Source organism: Halichoeres trimaculatus, unplaced genomic scaffold (genome assembly GCF_033239565.1).
Source record: "Halichoeres trimaculatus isolate MK-OKI-2021-1 unplaced genomic scaffold, fHalTri1.1 fHalTri1_scaffold_4, whole genome shotgun sequence".
In the NCBI taxonomy this organism is placed as follows: Eukaryota; Metazoa; Chordata; class Actinopteri; order Labriformes; family Labridae; genus Halichoeres; species Halichoeres trimaculatus.
The window spans coordinates 20,805,829-20,820,583 of record NW_027437182.1 but is presented as its reverse complement, the minus strand read 5'-3'; the positions used below and the strand labels follow the sequence as shown (position 1 = coordinate 20,820,583).

The following is a 14,755-nucleotide window of genomic DNA, read 5'->3' as shown; positions in this document are numbered from 1 at the left end:
GTTATACTCCAAAGCTTTTTCTTTGCAGACGAGGTGTAATGGTAAAGCAGAATAAATTAAAACCATGAAAAGAAAAAGTCACTAACTGCTCCAAAGTGTAAATTAGCTGGAGGGGGAACATCTCTCTGCTCTGAAGCTGCTCATCCTTCCCTGTCATCCACGTGACGTTCCTCCTCCTCAGGCTCTAGTTTCCCCTCTTCCCGCTCTCTTTCATCTCATTACATGTTTGTGTTATTTCCTCCTGGTTTACCTGTCATGTGTGATCTGTACTGAAGGATACAGGAGGGAATCTTCGCAAAGGTCTCCTTCTTTTTGCTATTGTTTATCGAGGCTGACATTCATCCTGTTGTTTCGAAGGCAGCGTGCAATCAAGCCAGCAAAAAAACAAAAAACAAAAAAAAAAACAGTGTAACAGCTTAAATAACTAGAAGGAGAGATATTTATCTTAAAATGTTGATATATAGTTGTTATAGACCATGAGAGGTTTTACAGTGTTTTACAATGTATCAAAATGCACAATTGAAAGACATAATTAATGACAAAGCAGCATAGAAATCAACATATGCACATTTAAGTATCTTTTGTTATTTTTCACCTCCACTCGTGAGCGATCTAACAGAAGCTGACACCTGCAGACTTTCAATATAGAAGCAGCTGCTCACAGGTTTAACCTCAAATTCAGTCTTTGTTCTCCTTAATGCTCTCTGATAGAAACTCTATTAACCAATTAGCTGCACAGCCTTGTTTTTTCACCAATCCATAAAATCTGTGAGTGTGTGGAAACAGAAAGGAACAGAAAGGGGAGGAGGGGGGAGTCAGCGAGCGGGTGAGGACATTACACAGTCAAGGAGAAATGGAAGGAGAGGGAGGTTAAATATAGCTGATGCTGGTGTGTGTTCACGCCCCTCCTTCTCCCTCCATTTCTCCCACCTGTGTAACCATGAAGCAGTCACGAGCATTCCCCCCTCTCCCTCCCCTCCCCCCATAGCGTGAGCGTGCAGGCAGTGGGGACACCAAATGACGCTGCACCAGCACTTTGGGCCCGGCCGGCTGAGCGCCCACCACCACCACAAGCACCACTACTGCTGAACAAGCTGTCAGCTCCAGAAGCGGCTGGCGCTTTTAAAGAATAATGTGGCTGTCAGGAGGCCTCGCATCTCCTCCAGCCTGCAGAGGGAGGGGGAGGAGGGGTGCTGCAGAGGCTCTCTCTGCCCTGCGTTCAGAGCAGCCAGCCTGGGACTGCTGCTTCTGCTCTGTAGCCTCCTGCAACCTGTCTTCTTCTAAGTGAAGCAGCAGACAACCGTCGCTCAGGGAAGGTCTCTTATGGAGTCCACGGTGTGTTACATCACTGATGCAGTTATGCAACCTCGTAACTAGACTCAGCAAGGATTGGAATTATTAATTAAAGCTGAGAGCTCCTCCATCTCCAAAAAAAGAAAAAAAAAAAAAACGAGTTTGTTGGAAGAAGCTCCACAAATAAACCTTGTAGGGAAAAGATGGACCAGAATAAACAGTCTCTTCCTTCCTTTTGGAGAGACAAATACATGAATGCAGTGAGCGTCCAGAGCGCTGCTGAAGAAAAAAAAACACACACAGAGCTGTCTGTAAAACTAAAACCTGGCTAACATTTTCTCTTTCAGGGATGGCATAGTATTCCACTTAACAAAGTTGCTCACATGTAGGCTTTGTGAAGATTCACTCTCAGGCCAGGCATACAGTACATGATTTTATCCGTGCTTTTATATCTATTTATAAGTGTATTTATATTATAGGATTGTGTACAGCACTTTGGCTAACATTGTTGTATTTCAAAGTGCTTTAAAAATTGTGAGGCACTGACACCTCAGAAAGCATGATCAAAAATCTATTGGAAGTAGGTAGGACCCTCTTTTGTGTAGTAGCTTTAAAGCAGTGGTCCCCAAACTATGGCCCGGGGGCCGGATGCGGCCAGCCTCTACATTTTGCCGGCCCCCTAAACAATACCAGAGATGCATTATGATTTTTTTTTTTCTTTTTCAGTCTGGCCACATGATCGAGACTTACATATGCATAGAGCGTAACTTTTTATTCCACTCTTCTGCAGTTTGTGCCCTATCTGAAACCCCTCCCTTAAAAAAAAATAAAAATAAAAATCCTGTTATACAACAATACTGGTAGTGAAATGTATTGTGCTGGTAGTTGTTGTATCACTTAGTTTGGTTTCTTAGCCTGCTTGGTTTGTGGTTTTCACAGTGAAGTTACTGAGAGAGAGCTGCAAACGGTGGTGTCTACAGGAAAGTTAATATTTCATGGTCTTATTTTTCTGTGAAAAACCTGAAAAAGGTTATTTAGTTATTATTTATTTCATAAATAGTGTTATATATTTCATTAATAGTATTATTATTTATTTTCTGATTTTTTTTCCTGTCAAGATCCCAGAAAGGGTTAATAATATTTGCTTATGTGTGGCTTTCAGGGAAACAATAAATATTTATGTTTGGACACCTCTGCGATCGTCACACTTTTTTTTTTTACAAACTGACCCTAGCCCCCCATCAGAGAAGGGAAAAGTTGTTTGGCCCTGACGGGAAAAAGTTTGGGGACCCCTGCTTTAAAGTTTTAGGATAATGAATTTTTCTGCACATTCAGAAGTTTTCAATTCTCATTGTTTGACTGAAGCTGGACGTGAACATTTTCTTCCTTTGTCAGAATGTACGGCTCCTCTGTGCACTGCAGAGTGAGGTGCTGCCGGAAAGCTCGATGGGTCTGTGCAGTGTTTTTAATCAGAAACATGAGAAACACAAAGTTATTTACAGGCTTCACTTATCTCGTGCAACTGCCACACCAAAAATTGATGACATGGGGTAATTTGAAAATGACCAGAGGTTTTGACGTAATACTAATCCCATGTGAATAGTACTTAAGACTCAAAAACTGAGTCTGAATTGGTCTCAATTAACACTGTGCGCCCAGTTTAAGAGGAACTGTCCTTACTGTCAGACAAATGCACCTGCGTATGTACCAGAATGGGTTATGTGTATGCAGGTGCAGCCTCAACGTCATTCAAAATTTCTTCTTTTAAATAAATAAACAGTCAGTAACAGCTCTTAAAATCCTCTGCTCTTGCATTAGGTTTTGCAGCCAGAGACCAACTTTACAAGCTGAAATGGCTTTTGGCTTCAAAAAGTCCTACTTGATCCACAGGCCTCATGCGCGAAGGACATCAAATAGTACAGCAAAGCTCTGTTTATGCTGAGATCTTGTGATATTTAAAATAACTTAAAAACAAGCTGGTGAGAGCAATTAGGGTGCTTTCACACTAAATACCAGAATCTGACAGAGATTAAATTAAAATCTGAAAAATTTCCTTTCAGTGTATTGTGACTGTTTGTTATTGTGCATATACGAATGCAAAAAGCATCCTTCTGTGAAAAAAGGCAATCCGTGCGTTAAAAAAAAAAAAAAAAAAAAAAAAAAAAAAGGGAAGAACATTTTTCTGCCAAGCTTTGACATTTGGTAAAATAAAAGTCAACCCTGTCCGTTTTATGCAAACTATACCTCCTGGATGGAACAGGTATTCCATCTTCACAGCAGCACAGCAACAGACCAACAGCCACTGAGGTGCCTCTGATTGGCTCTGGGGAGGCCGCTTCAGACATGTCCGGGCATGTTGAGGGTTAAGTAAACTATAAAAAGCCTCTCCTTCTCCTTTCTTCTCTCCACAGTCAGGAACTTTGACAGGTCTTCAGTGAGGAGCCGATCCTTCAGGAGGTTGAACCGGGCATTCAGCGTCCTGCGGAGGACCAAGAGTGGCAACGCGGTCAGCAATGAGACGTCTGAGGAGAGGGACAACGCCAGGAACTCCAGCGTGCCACCGGAAGGTACGGATCAGAGCCGTGTCAGAGGCATGTGTGGTTTGTGTATGTTTGGTCCTCTTTGTGGCCTGGTGAGGTCACTGCTGCGTGTGCACATCCTGATCCCCAGAGGAGAGACCAGAGAGAGGGCTCAACTGGTGTGTGTGTGTGTGTGTGACCAAAAAATGTGAGCATATGTGATGGTCCCTCAGCTGAGCGAGAGCGAGGAGGGTGACACGGATGGGAGCCTGGAGTGTAACAGCAGCATATGTTGCTTTAATAATTCAGCTGCAGATTGCATAAGTCCACCATGCATCACAGGAGACGCATCAAGGAGGGAGAGAGGTAGCCTGAGGCACTTTAGACAGGGACGGGAGGTCACTGGAGAGGTGGATGATGACGTCCTTCACCCCTGTCCTCCTCCTCCTTCTCTAAGTCTTCTCCTTCTCCATCCCCTCCTCCTCTTGTTCTTCCTCCAGCACGGCAGAGGTCATTAGGTTTGAGGCAACTTGATGGAGGAGTCCCCAAGGAGAGAGCTAGACATGTTAGATCCATAAGACGTTTTGAGGAGGAGAAAATGTAACGTCTAAGGCCAGACTCTTGAGTGGAGATTTAAAGTTTCTCATCAAGACAGCATGACATGGATGAAGAAGTGCAGCGTGATGATGAGATGAAGGAATGTGGTATTGCGTAAGAACGAAGAATGACGAATGATCAGGGACTAGATTATTCACTGACTGAGAGAATAGATTAAATATTCATTGGCTGCTGCTGGAGAAAGACAGAGATAGAGAAAGAGGATGAACAACTGAAGAACAAACGAAGGGATGAGCAGATAGAGGGAAAGACAACAGAGATAGGGAAACAAATAGATGAGTAGTAAAGTCCCAAAGGGTGGACGAATGCATGAAAAGGAAAGAGAGACCACTGATGACAAGGTTGAAAGCGTGTGTGATGGAGAGAAATTAGGGTTACATAATAGCTGCAGGTTCCCTGTGTTAATGTGGTCTCCACCCTGGAAGCAATCTGCTGCGATAACGACAAAATATTGACTTTGGAAAGGAGAAAGTGCAGCGTGAGTAGAACGGACGGCCGAGGTTACGGAGCCGCTGAGGGGAAAAGAAAGGGGAGAGAGGAAATAAGACGAGGAGGAATACATCTCCTCTGTCATTTATTGGCCAGGGCTGTTGGCCAAAATGGCCACAAAAAGATCCACACCCACCTCCAAATGGTCCAATCCAGGATGTGTCACTCTGCTGTAAGTAATTCACAACCAGGCATGAGGGAGGGGAGGGAGATAAAAACCATCAGAGAAGATGTGTCTGTTTAATTTCATGGTTTGTATGAGCTTTTTTTGCTTCAAACTCACAACATCTGGCTGTGTTTTTAAATTTTAGAAAAGGCTGGATATGTTTGTCTGATTGGGTGAAAACAGGCGATAAAATGCTCTTCAAATGCAAATTAAAATGTCAAAACCTCTCCTTTCTAATCCCCATGATTTCTCTTAAAACATAAGTAGATTTCCTTTCATTCCTTAAAAAAAGAGTGACTTTAGGGGGAGAAAAACAAAGTTTGTACACATTATAAATGTGTTGCATCCCCACCCGAGTAATAACCTTGTGGAAATCTGAAATTAAGGGTTTTCCCAAGCATACTTGCTGCAGATGTAAGTGACTAATGATACAAACATCGAGTGGGATGATCAGCCAAGTGAATTTTCCCTCTTGGCTTGTACAAGTTTGTTTTAGTAACCTGAGGGAGTAGAGACAGCTGGTTTCTCTGCTGAACCTCTAAACCACGTCTACCTCTCTTTTTCCCTCCATGTTCCCTCTTTCACTCTCTTTTCCTCCCCTGTTTTATTTGGCACGTATTCAGATTTTCATGTCTTACGGTAAAACTCAAGAGCTGAACTCAGCCTTTTCCTCCTCCCTCAGTGCTGGCTCTCCCTCAGCTGCACCACCTGATCCCTGATGGGGAACTCACCAGTATTAAGATAACACGGGTTGATCCTTCAGAGCCGCTCGCCATCAGCATCGTCGGTGGTAATGAGACCCCGTTGGTTCGCATCCTCATCCAGGACATCTACAGAGAAGGTGTCATTGCTCGCGACGGTCGCCTGCTGCCTGGGGACATGATCCTGAAGGTATCAGTGAAAGAGTTGTTTTTAATGATCAGTCAGAAGCAATCACAGCTGTATTACTTTAAAACCACTACAAACTCAAATCCACAAACATCCTCTAACTGTTTAAAGAGGAGGTATAATAGTTTCCAAAATTTTAAACATGGATATAAACTAACAATGCTGTATGTTCAGAATGAATGTGTGCAAATTTTCAAACTGCTACACATTCTGTTAGAGAAATTACTGAATCTGTAAACTGATCAAAATGGTTCATAAAAAAAGAAACACAAGATGAGATCATAGTATGGGGCTTCTAACTAGTTAATGACACGTTTAAGGAGTGGGCCTCAAACACCAAGGCCTGCCCCTGGCCTCAAGGAGGCTGGCCAATCAGAGAGGAGGGGGTCAGACAGCATTTCTGACAGGGACTAAAATATGAGTGTTTAAAACACCAGTAAAAAAGAAAAAATGATTATTTTTTTTTTGTGCTGTAAACCATGTAAAGCTTCTACAAGGGTACCATAGGGACAGAACAAAAGCCTCAAAAAAGCTATATACCCCCTCTTTAAACTGCTATGAAATAGCAGCGAGTGTGTCATCATATCCCCAGAAACAGTAAATCATTATAATGCTATCATTTGACAAAGCATTTATAGCTTAAACTAATAGTCCAGTTGGGATCAGACCTTTTAAACATATATCAGAGACAGTGAACTGCATCATAACTCTTCCTAGTTTCAAGGGGAGTTTTCTCTCACTGCTGACAGATTTTTCATCTTTTAAATTGTTAATTTCTTTGTTAAAATATGCATCTACGTTGTTCCTCAGGTAAACGGCATTGACATCAGTAACGTACCTCACTGTTTCGCTGTGGCGGCCCTCAAACAGCCCTGCCAGCTCCTCAGACTCACCGTGCTCAGAGAACAGCGCCACCGCTACCGCTCACATTCACACAGCCACCAACACGGCCACGGGCACGGCCACGAAGTCCCCATGGGCCACCCGTCTCACGGCCTACCTCACCTCCCCCTGAGGGACGACAGCATCCACGTGGTTCTGAACAAAACTGTTCCAGACGAGCAGCTGGGGATCAAGCTCGTGAGGCGGCCGGAGGAACATGGCGTCTTTATCTTTCACCTGCTGGAGGGTGGACTGGCGGCGCGAGACGGACAGTTGTGTGTCGGGGACCGCGTGCTGGCCATCAACGGGCACGATCTGCGTTATGGAGCTCCGGAACATGCTGCTCTGCTCATCCAGGTCAGTCCACAGGTCGTCATGTAAAGTTTCACTCATACGGTGGGTCTCATGGAAAGTTCATAGCTGCGGAAATCAAAGGAGTCCATGTGTTGTTTTAGACCGTGAACGACTATTTTCTAGTTTGACTCTGGTCTCTGAGGTATTAGAGATAATTGTGGTGATTCAGGCTAATTGTGTTGTGTTGTGTTGTGTTGTGTTGTGTTGTTGTGTCTGCACTCGCTGCAGTTAATGCTGTTTAATTGTTGTGATTCCCTGATGGACAGGGCCATGCAGCTGCCTCTGGTTCCTGGCTGATGCCAGTCAATGGTGGTGTGTTTGTGGTTAATTGTGGTTAATTGCAGTGTTTTTGCGACTGACTGTGCAGGGTCTCTGGGCCTGGAGTTCCTGTCTGAACAGTCTGAGTGGCTCTCAGGGGCCTCTGTGGAGCCAACATGGCCTCTCCGAGCAGGCACTTTCTGTCAGAGATTAAGAACTGGCAGGGAAGAAATTAAATTAGTCCAATTAAGGCAATAATGGGCTGAACTGGCTAATTCAGGAGTCAGCTCTGTGCAGCAGAGAAATCTCAGGAGGACAGAAGCAGCCAGCCAGTCTGTGTCAGTCGGACTATTTGCATGTGAATGTATGAATGAGAGGGATTCGACGGACAGGTCAGGGGCACAGAGAGGAGACATTAAAAAAAAGGTTTTCACTCAGTGCTTATTCATATAATTAATATGAAATACCAGAACAAGACTCCTGTATTACCTTCACCTCGTAAACAGCTGATTACCTAAATATAATGAAATGAAGTTTTGTTTTACAAGTGAACCAACCTCTTTTCAACTGTCATATCATTACATGTGCTAAGCTAACCAGTTGTTTGGCTGCAGCCTTGAACATGACAGACAGATATGGGTGGTGTCTGCACCACTTTGTAATGCTGCTTTGAAAAAGTACAAATCAAATTTCTGTTGTCCCTCAATGTTTTCAGGCAAGTGAGGAGCGAGTTCACTTCATAGTGTCTCGTCAGATCTGCCTGCCCACCCCAGACATCCTACAAGAAGCGCCATGGGGCATGGACGGTCCCCCACCATACTCCCCTGTGGATATCGAGCAAACACTACTGGTGAGCAGCAAATACAGACACATACACAGGAGATATGAAACAGCACCGACACACACAGAAGCTTTATTCCTCCGTCTCCCCTTCCCATGATAAATATTCCCTTTCAGGTGCAAATGATCCGTGGAGGTATTATTCCCCCATCAAAGGCGAGCGTGTCATTCAGGCAGATACAGCTGCAGGGGTAGTATTCTCCTCTCAGGGAGTTGTTGCATCCACGTCAGCCACACAGAAAACAGACGCTCACCCCACAGGATTAAGATTATCCTCCTCCATCCTCGGCTGACAGATTTTCTCAGTTTCTTACTGAACCCAGTGACTTCTTCTCTTCTTAAGATGATGTATTTGATATGACAGCTCTGCCTTATTTTTTTAAGCCACACAATCATTTTAAGGGAGACTGTTGAAGCAGAAAATGTATGACGACAGATGAGCTTGAGAGATGGCCAGAGAGTTTTAGGAACACAGGCCGCTTTGCCTGGTTTCAGATGACAAACATTCTAGTTTGAATGCACAGTAAGAGAAAAAGATCACTGTCTAACAAAAATCAGAGGAAGATGGATGAGATGACTCTTTTTTTCCCTTTAACACTAGTTACAAACATCAGAAAGTTAGCATAGCTTAGCAATATGCTGGAAACAAGAGGGGCACCTCATCTGGCTTTTTCGTCTACCCCACTGAGCTCAATGTTTTATCTTCAAACAGCAGTTTTTACAATCCAGTGAGAGCTTCAGGAGGACGAAGAATAAGCCAATGAAAAAAAGAAGCTTAACTATCGAGAGTATCTCGTAGGTAAATGTACTCGTACTTCAAAGGTGCAGTGTGTGGAAATAAGAATTTTGCGACATTGAGCGTTCAGATTTTAGAATGAGCCCATCTGTTGCTAAAATATCACATCACCTCCAAAGTCCAAGACCACCCATCTGCAGGGACTGAGCATCGCCATATCGTCAACACATAGCAGAAAAGGCAAACCCGAAGTTGGTCTTTTTCGTCTATTTTTTCACTTTTTCCGCTGTACAACACCATGCAGGAACTCAGGCGCCCCAATAATAGCCAATAATAGCCAATAATAGCAGATCTCAATGAAACACAAACGAAACTTCGACGTAACCAGATTTTGTAGACTTTATGCTGTTCAGGGCTCTCAAGTGTCACGCATTGAGCGTGACAGTCACTCTTTTGGGTCTTTTGTCACGCACTCCCGCCACACATTGTATTTCTCACGCTGAAAAAAATGTCCACAGAGAGACTTCAGACTTCCATTTAAAGTGAGGCTGTTACTGTTGTTGTCTCACAGTAATGTAACTTAACAGCGCAGTGGATGTACGTGTGAATACCTGACCTAAATACCTCCCGAAACGCTCAGCGTCTTTGGGGGCAGCGCCCTATGCTGGTGAGAGTAAAGACGCAGACAGAAAACTCCATCTCTGAGCTGCAGTTTTTAGTCACTCACTGAAATAAGTTCAACCAGAGGTATCCTGTATCACGTAGGCTATTGTTTATACCGGGGTGACGACAGTTTTATTTTTAACGTTCGCTTTTTTCTGTAAAAGTTGTGAGAGGATGTCCAGGACACATTAAAGGTGATTTCTTGATCATAAATTAAAAAAAGACAAAGCCACTGAAATTCCAAGTTGAAAAAACATAGCATAACATGCATTATGCACGTTTCAAATGAAACGGTAATTCATGTAAGAAACAAAGCAGAAAACAAAAATTTAAACCAGAAATACAACAAAAAATGGTTAAGAAACACAACCAGGGGTATAGCACCAGTCTGAATTCCGTTAACCATAAACAGGAAAATAAAAACATATTTTGTTATGGAGCCCCGGATAAAATCTCGAATATGTCCAACATTCAGTAAAATGAGAGCATCATAGCGCCAAAAAAGAACACGAAGAATATTTTAACTTTTCTTTTTCTTGTGTTGTTATGTGTATATTTTTGTGCATCTTTGTTGGATGATTGCTTTATCTTAGCTCCTGGCGGCAACTCTGTGTATATTGTTAATTGTACTTTGGTAATACTAAAAAATGAAAAAAAAAATGAAAAGGACTCCTTTTTTCTACCTTGATAAAAAGAAAATGAAAGTTTAATGGGGATTATTGTAAACTTATTTTATGATACTTATCATACTTATATAAACATTAAATTTCATTTCCACCATTTTGGTTCAGGGACGTGTTACCAACTTCTACACACTGCACCTTTAGGACGCCTGGCTATGATAGCTAGCAACCTCTTCAAGCTGTCATTACAGCATGTAGCTTCATGTTTACCAAACAATCCCATAAGCTCTATCCATCTTTTCATCTGACTCTGACCAGGAAGAAGAAAAATCTGATGTCTCAAATGTTGGTCACCTTTGAAACAAACTTGGCTCAGTGTTTTCTTTTTCTCTCTATGCTAAGCTAATTAGTTGCTTACAGTGGATATAATTATGAAAGTGGCATCAACCTTCTCATTTCACAGCTGTATTTTTCTGGACTGGATCACTCTTTGAGAAAGAAAGGTTGAAGAGTCTCTGCCACTTTTCCAAATATCCAGATATAAAGATATTAATAACAACGTTCTGCTCTAAGTGGTATAAATTATTTATAAGATATGAGAGTCTCTGAAAACATCAGGTGCTTGACATGCTCCTTCCTCCTTCTGATGGTGTGTTATATTTGAATCTTTGGTACATTGCTCTCAAAGCAGTCATATATCTTAATATAGTCTTCATTCTCCCACAGCCCACAGCGTATTGTGTGGGTCAGCAGTGTGTGCAGACAGCGTTCACACAGCTCTAGTGCGTGCATGCCGTGCCCCGGGGTTAGTCGTGTGACAGCGAACGATCTCCTCGTGTGAGCGCAGCAGAAATGTGTGAATGCTGCACATTAGCGACACAGCACAAGCTCCATCCCATCAACCTCAATGTGTCCATGTGTTATTCATTACTACTCCACTCTGAGACCCCGTCCCCCAACTGACACACAAACACACACGCCATAAATAAAATCCGACCCGATTTATCCCACACACAGACTTGTGCACCAAACCGAATCGCACATCATGACTTCTATGAATAAATCATCTTCGTATCCAACCTGCACATGAAATGAAGAGACACTGGAGCTGCCTGGTATCCTAATAACCGTCATATATTATACATTAACAGTTATGCTAATGAGGTCATTCATTAATTACCACCTATGTCTCCGCCATTGGACTCTGGCTCCCAAAGCACAGCGTGGCTGATGTTCATGTGAATTCCCCAACAATCAAGAGGATCTCCCGTCGCAGAGAAAACAGACTTTATTAATATGCAAATGTGCTTCCCAGATCTAATTAGATTATGTTAGTGTATAGAAGGTGCCCTTGGTGTAATAAGAGAGTTCATATCATGTTGGGTCTTAAGTTATGTGTTGATTACTGTAGGGAAACGTAATAGAAGACACCAAGAAAGAGAACACTGATCATGACTGCCAATGAAAGACACCATGGCTAAGTACTTGTATGACAACAAAAGCCTGTTTCTGTACATCTAAAGAAATCTGGAAATTTCATATATGATGCTTCTTCATTGAAGGCAGTCTTAAAAACAACAGCCCACACCAATAATACATTAGCTATACTTCAAATAACGCTGTGATTCCAACACATTTTTCTTTACTGAGGCCTTTTTCTGCTGTAAAATTAGAAAGAAATGAAGGTGCAACATTACCACTGGCTGCGTTTCCATTTTTAGTACTGCGCAAAACTGAAATATCACAATGAAAAATGGTAGCGTAAAGGCCAAAATTTCAAAAAAACTTTGATAAAAGGTTTTTATGCTCTTATGAGGTGGTTTTTCAGAACTTTCGATATATTGAAGTTTATCGCAAAAGTGCAATGGCAACACCTTTTCCGCAAAAAAACATCACTGGACGTGACAAACAAATGCACCTCCCTCACCTCCTCGGCCACGATCCTCTCTCAGAAGTCCCTGGAACGTGTCCATTGCCACACATACGGACTCTGGCATTTGTTGTAACAGCTCTGCTGTTCTGACTGTCAGTGAAGGTGTCTGGAAGGATGCGAGCAGGTCAGACTCAGATTGCAGCAAGAGGGAGGGGCAGAGGATTTGTTGGCAAGCTGGAGATGATGATTTTCATTCAATGTTTTGTTGGTGGCTGTATTGAGTTGGCGTGGTCATGGCCAACAGTGACCAGTGAATAACAGAAGTGTTCACCAATCAGCATCGTCATCATTGTAGCATCAGGACCAACGTTACAGTATTTTAACACCCTCTGCCTTACTCCATCAAAAGGACAGCTCTGTCTTTTAAAATGTTTGGATTACCCATTGTTACAGTCCTCCTTCCTTTTTCCACATTCTGCAAATTGAATCATGGGAAATGAGATTTTACTCAAGTTTTGAGTTTTTCAGATTTAGAGGGAAAACAAATGTTAACACAAAACATCATCCAAGTGTTCGGTCCAGCCTGGAAAAAGAACTAGCCTGACTTAAATCTGGCCTTAAGTTACCATGGAAACCAAGAGAAACAAAGAAGGCGATCATAACGTTTTTTTTAATTTTCTTCATCAGACAGCAGGTATTTATTTGAGGGGGCTGCTAGCTGAGCTGCATCAACTAACCTAAATGAGACAAACTGAGTTTTGCAAGAAGATTCTGTGACTGGTGATCAATCTATAGTCAGTGTTCATTGTTGTGTCTCTCAGACACATGGCGGCACGTTGGGGGTCACAAGCCAAGCTGCTGATAACATACGAGGGAAGGCTGAAAAGTTCGTAGCCTGACTAGGAAGGAGTTATGCCATAGTAATGAATCTTGATGTGCATTAAATTCAGCTTTTTCTGACACTTACAGCATGGTTTATTTTCAGATTAACTGACGCTGATGTAGTGTTTTGGGAACTTTGAAAAGTAGAACCAGAGACTTTTGGTGAATATGGATAAAATTTAGCAGTGTGGTGTTATCAAATATCTGCAGAAAAAGGGGTTTAACCCCCAAGGACATTCACACTGGCATGGTTGCTACATTTGGGAATGATGCTCCAACTTTATCATCTGTAAAAAAAGTGGACAGCTGAATCCAAGAGGGGTAGGGAGAGCCTTTTAGATGACCCAAGGTCCAGACGTCCTGCCTCAGCAACAACCCAAGACAACACAGGCTGTGTTGAAAAATAAACCACACCGTGTCAGAAAATGCTGAATTTAATACATGCTAAGTTTTATCACTGTGGCATGACTCCTTCCTAGTCAGGCTATGAACTTTTCAGCCCACCCTCGTACACTCAGCTTATTTCAAAGATCTGAAAAGAGTCATCAGTTAAAATAAACACGGCAAAACTATCCTCAAAGGAAGTTTTCATCTTAAAACCACACAACTCCATTCCCAGAAGATGAGGGTGATAGCTCAAATGTTCTTTGTTGGACACAGGATGTCCCGTAAAGGGGCTGCGACTTGAGATGCTTTAAAAGTCCATAAAAGTGGCATTGAACAAGAATTTGCAACACGATTATAAATGCGTAAATATTCTTTATTTGTGATCTGGAAACTAAAGATCAACAAACTGAAGATTACTAGCTTTGCAGATCTATCCATATTGAGAAAGTCTTCTATTTTAACACCAACATAAACTACTGCAAACCTCTACCCAGCCTATTTCTTACCCTGACTCAGAGAAGTGAAACTTTAAATAGTAACTGTCAGTGGGACACAAACAGCTTTGTTGCTGTCGGATGTATTTTGAACCTCAGCTGCAACTTTTCTCCCCCTGTTTCCTGAAGGATGCTTGTCAGAAGCCTGCATGCTACGAGAAGACCGTCACCCTCACAAAGGAGCCGTATGACTCTCTGGGCATGACGGTGGCAGGAGGCATGTCGAGCCGAGGGTGGGATCTCCCTATTTATGTCACCAACGTGGACTCCGATGGCGTGGTGGGACAGGAAGGCTCCATCCGCAAAGGTACTAAAAACTACTTCTTGATGTCTCAGTCTATTACTCACCTGCACGCTCAATCTTCTAATTACCTGAATATTACTTGTGTTATTTATTACAATGTCATGTTCAGCTCTTTTGTGCAGATAATTACTCGTTTATAGGACGGAGCGTTCATTCTGTGAGGCTGGCAGACTGTCAAGGATTCAGCTTTGATGATGAATACTTTGTACGTAAAGAGCAGGATGATTGATGAACACTTAAGATTCATGTTTCATTATGAAGTTTATTCAAGCAGCAGGAAAAAAAACTCAGCAGTGCTGCCGTGGTTCAGTGCTCCACAAATTGGTTTTAACAATCTTTAAACAAAAAGCAAACAAACACGAGCAGAGCAGCACTCTGGACTCATTGTGAAGTGCTTAATTATTCTGTTATAGGGAATCAGTCAGCTCTGAAATAGAGCAAAACATGAAGCTGCACACAGACGACGGCTGTAATAGCAGCAGTCTT

At 42.5% G+C, this 14,755-nt stretch overlaps 1 protein-coding gene across 2 annotated transcripts in view; it reads left to right on the top strand.

Annotated features, from left to right (window-relative positions):
* The window catches only part of lnx1 (ligand of numb-protein X 1), a 41,945-nt gene that overhangs the window by 21,234 nt on the left and 5,956 nt on the right, over positions 1-14,755 (top strand). For both annotated transcript variants that reach the window (XM_074668162.1, XM_074668161.1), the window contains exons 3-7: positions 3,705-3,860; positions 5,768-5,976; positions 6,784-7,212; positions 8,183-8,317; positions 14,095-14,272. In XM_074668162.1, the coding sequence (XP_074524263.1) occupies positions 3,705-3,860; positions 5,768-5,976; positions 6,784-7,212; positions 8,183-8,317; positions 14,095-14,272 (1,107 nt within the window). The remainder of the gene's footprint in view (positions 1-3,704; positions 3,861-5,767; positions 5,977-6,783; positions 7,213-8,182; positions 8,318-14,094; positions 14,273-14,755) is intronic.